This window comes from Penaeus vannamei, unplaced genomic scaffold, assembly GCF_042767895.1.
Source record: "Penaeus vannamei isolate JL-2024 unplaced genomic scaffold, ASM4276789v1 unanchor902, whole genome shotgun sequence".
In the NCBI taxonomy this organism is placed as follows: Eukaryota; Metazoa; Arthropoda; class Malacostraca; order Decapoda; family Penaeidae; genus Penaeus; species Penaeus vannamei.
In genome coordinates, this window is record NW_027213906.1 from 3987 (window position 1) to 17654 (window position 13668).

Below are 13668 nucleotides of genomic sequence, written 5' to 3' on the forward strand. Positions count from 1 at the left end.
TTTCCATCACATTTTCTTTCCCTCGTGGGTGTGTTCACTTAGTTTTCTTTTAACTTTCTGAACTTCCCCTTCAACATATTCCCAGTTACACAAGTGGTTTAACTAAACTTTTTTGAGCAAGATTATAATAATAATTCTGATAATGAAACTGCTCCCCATCCCTAAAAAAATTTGAAAATACTACAATGAAAAAAAAAAGATAAAGATAACCATATTAAATGATTCCACGAGAAAAATTTTCTGAGCAATTCCTCTCTCGGTGCCCATCGTTAGTGGCACTGCCCCAGCCTTTAGGTGACAAGGTGCTTGCGTCCAGGGATTTTTTTGATCAGGTTACAGATCTTGGGGGCCCGGGCCCAGCTTGAGGCCCATGTATTTCATCATCATGTCACTGTTGAGGAGCAGAAAACCCTTCCCCATCGATCCCCTGTAAAGGGGAAAAACAAACTGACGAAAGAACTGGGGAAAAATGGCAAGGCCCCGCACAAAAGAACCAAAAAGCATAATAACAGACCATGAGGGAAAAAGGGAACGGGGGATAATATCAAACCGTCTGGGGATGAGCATTTAAAATGTAATAATATGGGTCCCGGTGCATTTCATCTGCCTGGTGTAATTTCTTAATTTCCCCAGAGATGCCCCTAATCTTTTTAATTAGTACTTTCTTATCTCTTTTTTAAAAAACTGCTATCAGATACAAAAATAAAAATTGGGAAAATTATCATTAAAAATATAAATGATAAAATCAAAGGTCTTTCTAAAACTTTTAACCTACATTATAATAGAATGATCTAATTTAAAACAAAAATAACTAATTGTCAAAATAATAATAAAATCAAATAACAAACAATGTGAAGATCCTGTGAACCCATGATAATCATTTAAATAACAGGTGTAGTATTTTTATTTCACAAACTTTTTTTGGAACCAAAAATAAAATTGGCTTTCCAGTTTTAGTGTCTCATTTGAAGATGCTTCAAGTCCCAATCTTAAAGCCTTTTAAACTTGAGGGCAAGTCAAAAAAAAAAAATGTGATTTCTCTTAAATTTCCTTGAAAAACTGTCAATTAAGACACAACTGCTCAGGTATTAGTGAGTCAAAAAGGGTGAAAAATACCCAAAACTAACACTGATATATTACATGAATATATTTCTTTCTAATAGAAGACAGAAGGAGGAGGAGGAGTGAAGAAAAAAAAAAAGTAATAACATGCAAAGAGCCCCCTTTATGGGTGAAGCCCAAATACAAAACAAACTTTTGGAAAAACCCCCTTCTGTTTATAATGTATAATAGGCCTTGTCAACTCACATGCCGTCCCGAAGGGTCAGCATGATTGGCCAGTGCAGGGTCGTGGCCGCAATGTGGGTTTTACTTCCTCCACAGTCCCCTCAGCTGGGGCACCTCTTGGCGGGGGCTCTGCCCAGGCTCACTTGCTGATGAGGGGTTCCGGGGGAAAAGGAGGGGGATCAATGCATGACTCAAAAATATGGCTCAACGAGCATACTATCCTTTCCCCCAGTGTCAATTTCTTTTACTATTGATCTCAAATACAGGGTAAAATATTATATCTCTTGTGAATTTGATTCCTTATTGACAAAAATTTTACTTTAAAAATGGAAACTGCTTCGACAATAACAACAAAACCAATAAATATGTCTAGTATACAAAGGTAGTGGCAATAGTTTCCGTCAGCTAAGCAAATTTTTGTAATTTCTTTTCTATATTTTGCTTTATAAATTTTTTTCCAGTTTCATTCAGTTAAAACAATAAAGAATTTTGGAAATGAAGTCTTAATCAATTTAAGTTCCAGAATGTGAATTGAATAATACACAACCAAGTTATTAACCTCAAATTAATGTCCTGGAAATATGTCCCCAAAAAACTATTTTCCCGACAGTAATCTATTTTTCCACACATTTTGGGGGGGAATAAAATCAGTAGATTAATAAAATTGAAAGAGAATGTGTTATTATGCTTCTCTCACCTTAATAAAATTTTCTGAAATTTAGACCAATAATAATGAATTAATGTTCACTTAAAATGGGAAAATTGATAAAAGTCTGACTACTGACTACTGCTTTATATTCTTTCACAATTACTGTTTTGTGACTAACTAAATCACATTACACACACCACACTTGTTAAAAAAAGTATATAAAAGAGGAATAACTGGATTTTGGTGCTAATTCATTCCAAACTTGATATCCTAACTCAAAAAACTTGATAAATAATAGGGAATTTCATAAAGACCTGTTTTTAGACTGTACTGGAACATAATTTCCCTGGTAGCTGTTCATGTTTGCTAGTGGAGACATAGCACCTTGTTCAAATATGTCATCAAAAGAGGGTATGGAGAGAGTAGGGGATCATCATCTGGGGCTGGAGAGGAGGAGCTTCTTCATCGTAAAAGAGGTTGGTGGGGATAATGCCCAAAAATTTGGGGAAATTTTTTCCAGAGGGATCATCACGGAGAAATGAGATTAAAGCTAATCACATCAGCAGGGGGGAAACATATTCCTGCTTTTATGTGTGGACATGTTGTTCACCCTGACAAGTTTGTACAGATAAGGTTATCCGGACATGCTGATGGTTGGATAACCTATTCATTGTGTCAACCCCAATTTGACATGGGGAAAATTTTAAACCATGTGCATAACTGGCTCCACTACTCATTTTTTTGGCCCTTTTGTTTTTTGGGTATCCCAAAAATGGACAGGTACTACCCCCGGGGTCACTTCTGGAACCAATTTTTGTCCACCCCCCGGGGATTTTCATTTTAAATTTTTGTCATTTTGCCCCTCTATTTATTCTAAAGATCTTCTCTTTTATATCCCAAAAATGTAAAAAAAATATCTTCATTATTAGGGGGATCCCGTAAAAAGTACTACTGGTACAATGGTTGAACTTTAATACATAAAAAAATAACCCCGTCAGGTTGTAACAACTGCTAACGTTTTTTTGGCCCAAAAAGGACAGTAAACCGGTGCGGATGGAAAACCATCCACTACCTTATGCATTATTTAACAAACATATAAAGACAGGTAATGAAAATTCAAATACATCAAACACAAAAAAAAATCTCTTTTAATTTTCAAAATTAGAGCAAAAAAACAAAAAAAAAATTTAAAGAACTGTACCCTTTCACAATTAGACTTACTTGAAGGGTTCAACAATTTAAGCCATATCATGATAGGGCCAGACCTTTTTGTGACTAAAAATTAAGCAACAGTATAGCCTTTCTGGGTGTGCGTGTCCCTTTACACCAGCCCACCTGCTGATCACTAGGCGGGTTTTGACATTACACATCGTTACATCATGACAGATATAGGGATCCCATCATGAAAGGGGTTAAAAGCCCATCATTGTGGAACATATTTGGTCTTCAACAAAAAACCCTATATGAACATTTAGATGAAATACATAAAAAATCTCTATGTGAGAATTTTCTAATAAAATTTCTAACCTTTTATCGTTTGGGAACTTTTGATGGACTGAGGACATCACTGGGCTCACTGGAGGCTGGTCGCTTGTTGTTGGACCTGCCCATCGGGGCCCTTTCTTGGTCTGGGGGCAGATAATTCACACTCAAATTTTCTCTTTTAAACCCCAATGCTGCGGGGAAAATGACACTCCTGTAGTTTTGTTTTGTAAAAATGTCTAAACACAGATGACCCTCTAAATGCCCAAAAAAGGCTTCAACAGAAGAACTTGTGTCCTCACCTTTTTCCCTTTTTCTCTTGATTTTTTTCTTTCTTTCTTGCTTTTTCATAATACTATTTATTGTCATTAATGGTATTAAAATTACTATAGTAATATTAGATAAAGAATACCTCTATAAATCATGGAAAAAGTATACAGGTTAGATAGGTAGTACTTCTTGTTGATCCTTTGGTTTTTAACCCCTTAACGCCAGTATTTTTAAAGCTGAAAATAAAAAATTGGGAGCTACAAAATGGTTTTGGGGCTGCCCGGGGCTGTCCGGCGGCTGTGGCCCGCTGCTGCGTCAGGGGCCGAGCCCCCAAAACGCTTCCACAGAACAGGCAATGTCTATTTTTTCAGGTGTCTCTATGTGGGGCACCCGTCGTTAGTGGGTTGCAACTGAACCATCCATGTGTTAAAAAACAATTCATAAACTAAACTCCCGTGGGCATGGCAACAATGTACATTACCATGGCAGTAATAAGTAAATTCTTTAAGAAAATCTGGAACAACTTTAGCATCCCCTTCACAGACAAACTAAATCAGTAATCATAGTCAGAATCTTGTGACACTAAATGACCCAATCAACTGGTGGACTTTGAAAGGTTTTTACCCCCTTTTAATTGTGCAGGACTCTGCCGCACACTTTACACTGGGTGATTGGCTGCTTTGAAGTTCTCACAGCACATCAGATCTTCAAAAAAGGGCTCAAAACTCCAAAAATCCCCCACTTTCTCTAAAGATGTTAGTCGTGGGTTTCCGCATCCCCATCTAACAAAAGAAGAAAGGTATTAATTCACCCCTTGTCTGTCTCCAAAATAAATGTCCCCCTAGATATGTCATCACATATTATCAAGGACTACAATAGTCTTCATCTTTGGAAAATAAAACACTAAGCCATGGAGAAGCAACCCTTCTAAACCCCCCCCAAAAAAAAAAAAAAAATCTGCTGCCTTAGAAATACCTTTGATAATAACTTTGCCGTTGCCACGAGGTAGGAGGAAGTGACTGCCGGGGGGTCAGGGCGGCATCAACCAGGGCTTGGAAGACCCCTCGCACAACACGGTTGAGGCTCCCGCCCAAACTGGACAGGGACCGCTCACACGACCAAGTCCAGGTATGGGCCCACGTGCAGCCATGATTAACATAAAAGACAACTGAAGAAAAACATGTTTATGTTATATAAAACAAAAAAGTAAATAGTTCCAAAAGCACTGAGTATTTAGACATTCAAGATTTGTAAGATGAAAGACTTGAAACCACTACATACCTGAGGCATTTTGTGGACAGTCGAGGTATCTGGTTCTGTAACTGTTATACTTGGTTTTTTTGTTAGGAACAGGTATTGTTGACCCCGGGCCCCAGCAACCATTGGTGATGAAAGGATAAGAGGAAGAGGAGGAGGAGGTGGTGGGGGATGGAGGCACCCAGGGGTTTCTGCGGAAGTGATGGAAGGTGATTTTGGGGGGGCTCAGGTGTTCTGGGGTTAGATGGGTGTGGTGGGGCGGGCGGGGTAGGGGATGTGATGGTTTAAGCCCCCGCATTTGGGGGTGGTACACTGGACTGGCTGGCATTGGGGTGCTATTGATGTTTTCCCGTCCCCCTGATCCTGCAGGTCTTGATGGCGTAAAGTGGCGGGGTCGCGGCGCGATGATGTAGATGACTTAGTAGATGAGGTGGGCTTGGTCGACTGACTGACTGGGGCGCTGTGCTGATGGCGAAGGTGATGATAAAGGGCCCGATAAAGGGGGGTAACTTGCTGGTTATGGCCAACGGGATGATTTGGCGGAGGTGGACGTAGATGACTTTTCGATGAGGATGAGTTCTAAAAGCGGGGCCCCCTTGGTGGGTGTGGACTGTGGCTGGGAGGAGGGGGCTCCGGGGGGTGGTGGGGGGGAGTGGTGCCTCCCGGCCTCCCGACGCCAGGGGAGCGGGCCGCAGAGGAGGGCTCTTTTCCTTGCTGCAGTCGCGAGGGCATTTCCGGGGACTTGGAGGAACCAGCCAGGGGGGGAGGGGTGTTCAAGACCCTCCTTTCGGCTGCTGGGAGGGCCCCCTGCAGATCAAAAGGAAGCAATTCATAATGGGGGGTGCAAAAACACACTATATAACATATACTATAATACAAAATCCTGTATGGAACATTTTATGAAGTAAATAAAAAAAATAGATACATAAGGTGTGTAATGCTATCATTCATGTAAAATTTTAAAAGTATTTTAATATAATTTTTCCCAAATGCCCCTTATTTTTTTCATTATTAAAAGTGAAAAAAAAATTGGGGATCCCTATTATCTGTAGTTAATATATCCTAAAAAAGTCAAAAAAAGATTCAACAAATATCCCCTGGGAATACATCATAAAAGGGTGTATTTAAGGCCTTGGTATCCAGTGGTTTTATCAGGCATATAACCCGGTGGCATTATTAAAATAATACTAAAAATTTTTCAAAATTTTTATCTAATATCAAAAAAAAGGGTTTAAAAATTAAAAAAAAATAAATGTCTACATATCAAAGGTCATATAACAGTATGGTAAAGTACTGCAGCAAAAAAAGTAAAAAAGAGTTAAAATTAGGATAAAATATATTAGATGGAAAATTATAAAAATTTATAGGATAGTAAGGAATGAAAAGGGTTAGGTGGGGGGAAATGAAGAAAAGAGATTGAAAAAGGAAGGGTTTGGGTATAGGGGGATTGGACAAAATGGAGTGTATCTGTGGCTGGGGGGGGAATGGAATATTCAAAGGGAAAATTTGGGAAAAACCCATTATGAAACAATCAATGGATAATATGGATAGAGATGGCTGTTGAAGTAGAAGAACCCGGGAATGAGGTAAGGGGACTGGGAAGGTCAGGAAGACTATCAGGATGGGAAGGATCGGAAAGGGCTCCCAAAAGGCCCAAATGAGCATGACAAATAGGGAATGGTGAAAGAGGAAGAGGGAGGGGGTGTTTGGAAAGGGGTGGAAGGAAGGGGGTAATGTAAAATACATTAAGGAGGAGGGGATGGATATCGCAAAATTTGAATATGAGCGAATAGGAATAGAAGGATTGGAGGGTGAATGAGGAATCAGAGCATTCTCTTGGGGCTTGTTTACAAACATTTGAATGTCTTCAAAACTTTCTGGAAGAGAGTTGGGGGGAAAAGGGGTCAAAAAAAAGGTTTTCTTGAAGGAAAGAGGAAAAGACATCTAGGGAGAAAGGGGAAGGGGGGGTGTGGGGGGAATGGGGTGAGGAAGATTGATGGAACATTTGGTTGTCTGTTGCCAGGTAAGTGAAAGGAATAGGTAGAGATAAACCTCATCATTGTGCTTCCTGTCGGGCCTTATGTCAAATGAGGTCTACTTTAATTTTGAGAACTGCTTATTTTTGAGCTTGTGGGCGGGCGGCCCCTAAAATAATTAGGGGAACCCACTAAATTAATGTATTTGCCCCAAGCAGAGCAATTTAAACATGCCCAGGTTGGGCACATAAAGAAGGCAGTGGGCTGTGGAGCAACAGTGTTTGGCTGGATGGAAAAAAAATACAATATTTTGACATTGATGGGGAAAGGGGATTATGGACAGACAGGGCAGGTGGTTTTAATATGCACTTCATGGGGAGGTCATCTTTACAAAACTCTGCTTGGTTTTGGGTTTATTTCCTCTGGGAGGAATAAGTGCATTGTCCCACTGCAAAGTAAAAGGTGGTTCAAAACGGTCATTCTCAGTTTCACCAGCCCTTTGTTGACAGGACAATAAATTGGAGGACAAAAGTTCAGTCCCAAAATATTATGAGAGGGTTGGTTTGGCAGGATTAGTCTGTCAGTGAGGTCAGTCAGGTTTGATTGTGCACAAGCTGGTTCGGTTTAACTGTGGAAAGGTGTGGAAAATTGGACGACTGAAAAGGGGAAACTTTGTTTTGTTTTTGGGGAAATTTTGTTGGAAAAGAAAGTATTGTCAGAGTGGGGGGTTGGGGGGAATCAAAAGAATCGATCCCCCTTGGCTGGGGCAATGGGGTACTTAAAAGATTTGTAAAGGGAGAAGCAGTAGAAAAAATGAGGGTGAATGTTGGAAGTGGTGTATTCGGGGGGAGTAATGACCTGGGTGGATGGTTCAGAATGGATGAGATGTCAGTAAAGATCAAAAGGGGGATATTAGTATCAAGAACATGATCAAAGAAAAGGCAGGGGGTTTGGGAAAAACCCAAAAAAATCAAATTTAGATAGGTAGTTAATGAAGGGGGGAAACCCAACTGCCTAAAAAATAAAAACTTTCTTATTGGCCATGGTAAGCCTGAAATAAGTGGGGACATTGCCTTCCCTTCAGGGCAGGGTAGAATCTTCCCTTACCTCATAAGGGGTAAGGGCCCTAGACAGAAACCCAAAGGGGAAATCCCCTGCCCATGGCTTCCGGTGGCCATTCAAGGACGGCCAAAGCCAGCTTTTTTTTTAAGTACAACTCTCACACTTTAGGAGAGGACAGGGGGATGAAGAAGAGAAGGAAAAGGAAAGGTGGAAAGAAGCCTTGCAAAATTAATTGAGAAGAGGGTTGGGCCCAAGGCAGGGTGATTCCCTACATCTCACATCAGTAAAGGCTCCTAACCTCAACAACAACAAAAGCAAGGGATTGGGGGGTATCAAATAAAAAAAAATGTAAATGTCAGATGTGAAACTGGGCAATCATCAATCAAAAAAGAGTTCAGACGGATCCCGGACCTGTGAAAAATTTAAAAAGGTGATAAGAAAATTCATCACTTTTTAAGTCACCCGTCCCCCTTCTTTTTTTCCAGGTTTCTTGTGAAAGAATAAAGCGTGGTTGAGATGGATGGGTATGGACTATCATCTATTCCATATCAAAATGATGCCATTAAAAGAACAACAGCTGGTCCACTTCTCCCCCTTCTTTGGCTTTTTTAAAAATTCATTTAAAAAAACAAGCACAACTGCCCCTTTAACCTGTTGTTCGGTTGCGTCACAGCAATCACTGGCTGAAAACATGGGCATGGTTCGTAAGTGGCTCTATCTTGAGATGTGGCGCATTGCCAGGCTTATTGAGAAAACTCTGCATCCCCCAAAATTATTTTGCTTCCCGCCGTTTTTTTTGAAGCTGAAAATAAAAAATTCCTGGAGCTACAAAATCGGTGGGACTGCCCCGGGCTCTGCCCGCCCCCCGCCCCGCCCGCTGCTGCATGGAGGGGGGAGCCCCGATACAGCGTCACACTGTGGGACACCCAGCAATGTTTATTTTTTTGGGGGTCTCATATTGGAACACCCATTGTTAGTGGGTTAACTTTTACATTTTTTTTGCCATTTCCCAATCTCCATATTTGTCTTTGATTTGCTTTATCTAGATGGTAATAGATCTTTTTCCTTGAAAGACTCCTATCATATCTCTATTTAGTAAATAACTAAGTACAAAAAAAAGAAAAGTAACATGAAGTTATTTGTGTCATATATTTTTTTTTTTTTTTTTTACTTTTCCATAATACAACCTCCCCCTAGTCCAGCAGCCAGGAATAGATGCTGAGCATGGAATGGTGCCTCCGGGAAAACGGTCTCCTCAGTCACAGGTTACAAACATTACATTCCATACCCGTTTATCAATGGGAATAATGAAAAAGCACCCTTCAAACCCCAAAAAGAGTCTTATCCCTCCATGAGGTTTGTGCACCCATGGCAAGTTTTTTCTGTCATCTGGCCCCCTCATAATGGCAAGTTCGCGTCAAACACCCCATGGCCATTTTTTTCCATGACAGCATGTTTGTCCCCCCTGCCCTCGAAAAAAATTTTCCCATGAAGGCATGGTCATGTCACCGTGATCATGGGGGTTAGCAGCCCAATATCAGATCCCTTTGCTGCTTTTATTTTTTTTTACATTCCCATCTTATTTAGTTGCTTTGGTGGCTTTGCATCAGCCCATCCCCTAATGAGTCCCGGATAAATCATCAAAACTAACTGTGCCTCTGTGCCCTGGGCAGCAGTATCAGCCTGTTTCAGCGGCTGGAAGGTAGAAATTTTTATTCAGAAATGTATATCCATTATCTGTAGTTCTCCTTAGCAGTGCTCACAAACTTCAAACTTTGGTACCTGTATACAGGTTTAGTGCAAGTTTACAGTGGGACAAATTTCAGATTTGGGGCCTGTTCGGTTTGGGTCAAATTCCCCTTATGTTCATATGATTTCACACTGTACTTTCTTTCCCTTTTTGTTTCACATAGGTTTTTGTTAACATCGTGTGAAAAAACTTTGGAAACCCCCAAGAAAAAAGTGAAAAAGTCACAATGCATAAAAAAATCCCCCAGGTGTTTGTTAACTAAGGGGGTGAAAACCCAAAGAGATCCCCCTAAAAACCCCATGGAAAAACCAAAACTCCATCTGGCCGGGGTTGAAAGGGGGGTGCCCTGACATAGCACACCATCCCCGGGGGAAGATATCTCTGGAATCTAGCGGCACCAGTAATCAAAGGCACCTCTCCAGCCATCAAATGTCACGTGGATCATGTCTCCTTTCCCCGGCACCTGCAGGGGGGGAAGGGGAAAGTGCATGAAAGCACAAGGAACATATATATATTCATATAAACAAAATGTTTTATTGAAAGAATGACCAAATTCCTTGAAAATTTTAAATGTATAAAAATATGTAAGAATAAAAGAACTTCAAAAATGTTTTTAATCGCAACAAATCAAACCATCACAAACATAATGAAAAAACTTTTAAATACTGTAAAAATTGCCCTTTCCCCTAAAGGGCCCAAAAAAGACAAGCAGGTCCTTTGTCTCCCCTGACTCCCCGTTCGCACAAATGAGCTGAGGATTCTTCTTGTCAACAGCCTCTAGCTTCATCCCAAACCTCAAAGTAGTTCTTGGCGGGGTTGGGCGCTCTGTCGGAAGATGTGGGAGGGGGTACCTCTGCATTCTGCAGCGTCTTCAGGAGGAACATGGCCAGGATGAAGCATTCATGGGGAAAACCCAGAAAGAGCATTGAAAAAGCCTTACAACATTGAGATTTTTTTGGAAATTCACCCAAACCTGCATACTGACATATAATTGATATAAGAGTCAAAATTAAACAACACATTTCCTGAAAAATATATACAGCCTTCCCAAAGGGGGAGGTTGTAGCATTCCTCCATGCTCCTCACAATGCCCAATAGGGTGGATCTCATTGTTGCAGTCAACCAAGCGCCAGAAGTCGTTCTTGTTGTCAGAGCCATCAAGCCTGAGCCTCAGCCTAGGGCCTAATGTCCCTACCACTGTAGCAATGCAGGTGGACGTCAGGTTGCGCGGGTCCAGTGCCTCCAGTTTCATGCCGATCTTGAACTCATTCTTGGGGGTTTTTTGTGCTGTGGGAAGGAGAGAGGAGCGAGAGAAGGATGAGACCCCAAGCAAGGCAAGATGAAGCAATATGCCTATTCCAATTTTCAAAGTAATTATAATGCATAAGAGAAAGGAAGGATAAAAGGGAAATGGATAAGGAGGGCACATAAGAGAAGGGGAAAGGGGGGGAAACTGTGAAGAGGGGTACAAGAGAGAAGGGTAAAAGAATAAGGGAAAAAAGAAAAGAACAAAGAGAAAAGAAAGTATGTAAGAAAATGGAGCAACAGAAGACAACTGAAAAAAGACATGGAAAGGAAGAAAGAACGGAAAAAAATTCAAGTAAAATTTAAAGAAAAAAAACCTAAAACGAAGTGTTACCTGTTTGAAGCATTTGGCAGGTGAGGGTATGGAGTTGGTTTCCCTGAGGTAAGTCTTCCCAATTGAACTCTGCAGCTGCTTCTATCTGTGCCAAGGCTGCAGCACTTAGCCCCCGCCCTGCAAGGGTGACTCGTGTAACCGATCCTTTTGCCTTCTCAGAAACTTGACTTTAAGGACACAAGCTAATGTAAATAGCTTCTTTTTTGTCTTTTCTTTGTTTATAAGTTTAGAAACTATGAATAATTTATCCAACAGCAATCTCAGTTACTTGACAAAAAAGAGATAATCTTTTTTCTAACTCATACTGTAGAAAAACAAAGAAATGCATGCCTTATGCTTAGTATGCCAACCCATGTATGAAGCATCAGGGAAAAACATAGAGAACCACCAATTAAAATATTCTCTAGCAAAGAACATATTTCATACAACATGCACTGACATCAGATTACATCTACAAGACAGCACTTAGATCTAGGCATCATGGGCATCAAAAAGGTCAGACTTCTATCAGTTTACTTACCAAAATCAAACTCAAGAGACAACTGCCCCAAAAACAACAGTTAATTCAGAATCTGCAGCTCCTTCCTTTATAAAACTGAGTGCAAACATTTCCCCATTTTCACTGAAGCTTCAGCAGTATTTGTGCTTCAGGTTTTTCATTTCAAATCCTATCACAATCAACAAAGATTATATTTCACATCTGTGGATTTTACTAATGGAAAAAAAGTGAAAAAAAAATCCAAAGAGCATAATCACTGTCTCTATTAGCAAACAAAATTCAAATCTAAAAAACCTTTGAACAATGATCCACACTAAGCATGAACAATTTATATGAGAATATATAGCCTTTATACCGGTCCTCTAACTCATTTCTGATATTCAAGCACAAGAACTGAAACATGGTGGTAAACTTGCAGCCAACCTCCTCAGATCTAAATTGAGTTGTCGTATACTATTTGTACCATACAACAGTATTTTCCTTTCTATACTTCCAAGAAGATCAACAACAACAAAAAAATCCAAAGTGCCTACATGAAAATCAGTGAAAAGCTTTTCACCTCAAAATGTCCTTGGTTATCTACCCTGGTTCTACAGGAGACAGCTTTCTACCAGATAAGAAGACATACTATCAAAGCTTACATTCATAGTTGTAATCCAAATTAAAAGCAACAGTGAACACATCCATTCAAACATGCAACTTTCATTCCTATACCATAACCTAGATTTTACCATGCTATTTTGACATAACTGTTGAATAACGTTCTCTCCACTTTGTCCTAACAGCTGTCAGGTGCCGCACCTACTTCCTTACCAACGGGCCGTTGTTGGCAAAGCATACCAGAGCAGGTGCAGAGGAGGCCAAAATGCTTTGGGACACTGCTTCCAGCATTCATTTCTCTTCTCACAGTAAAGAAGAGGGAGAAGCGGTCCCCTCAACTTAACAAACCCTCCCTTCCCCCAGAGATGCTGCAAGCCCTACCAGCCTTTGGCGTCTCCCTCGCCCAACTATGGAGTCTTGGCCGGGAGGTCCCCACTGCCAACCTTCCTTCCTTTCACACTAGCAAATGGCCTCCAATCTACCTTTCCTACCCGCAGCTGCTTCCGGGCCTGGAGGCCTTCTCGTTGGGTGACACACCGTTGCCCGAGGAGGGGACATGCTGGAGGGCGGGCTCGTCATCGAGGAGAAGGATGAAGAGGCCACACCTGCTTCCTCCTCTGTGTCTGGCTGCTGCTCTTTGTCCTTTTCTTTTTTTGGGCCCCGGCCTTAAGGCACTCATTGCTGCACAGCTCTCGCCGACGGCCTGATGACGTCTCACACTTGACTGGTGTCGAGCGGATGACATTGTCACAGTTGGCACAAGTGCCCTGGGGTCATAGAAATGTGAGGTTAATATTCCTTGTTCACACAGTCACTTTATCATCGAAATGATATAGTACAGGATCCAAACATTACAGCATATAAGTATATAAAAGTGGAAAGGTATGAACGAACAATATCTTCACAAAACAAGAGATGTAATAAACCGGTTTCAATCTATCTTCGTCAAAATACATGTATTTCTGCGAAGATCTCAAAACCAGTTAAATACATCTCTTGTATTGTGAAGAAAATTCGTTCTCATTCTCCTTTCCACAGTTGTCAACATGATTACGGTTCATAAGTTTATAACAAGAAAACAAATAAAATCGTTCCTACCTTCCGAAGAGCTTTTCTGTACTCCGAGAGGCACGTTTCCGAGCAGAATTCCGTTTTCCTGAGCTCGTTGGGAACACATATTTCAATTGTGACTTACCT

General features: G+C 40.8%; 1 protein-coding gene across 1 annotated transcript; it reads right to left on the reverse strand.

Moving 5' to 3' along the window:
• Positions 1 to 290: 290 nt before the first annotated feature.
• Positions 291 to 13661, reverse strand: Scm (Polycomb protein Scm; the record flags this gene model as incomplete). Its single annotated transcript, XM_070119909.1, is given in 29 exon segments — positions 291 to 350; positions 352 to 427; positions 1313 to 1357; positions 1359 to 1410; positions 1413 to 1464; positions 3473 to 3632; positions 4351 to 4450; positions 4453 to 4470; positions 4664 to 4701; positions 4703 to 4777; positions 4779 to 4827; positions 4830 to 4856; positions 4960 to 5033; positions 5035 to 5362; positions 5474 to 5609; positions 5612 to 5739; positions 7074 to 7090; positions 10043 to 10124; positions 10127 to 10192; positions 10460 to 10523; positions 10525 to 10616; positions 10619 to 10644; positions 10780 to 11020; positions 11363 to 11423; positions 11425 to 11489; positions 12954 to 13125; positions 13128 to 13238; positions 13570 to 13622; positions 13625 to 13661. Coding segments are annotated over 29 exon segments (2505 nt in total), but the record flags the coding sequence as incomplete, so codon positions are not given.
• Positions 13662 to 13668: the final 7 nt, after the last annotated feature.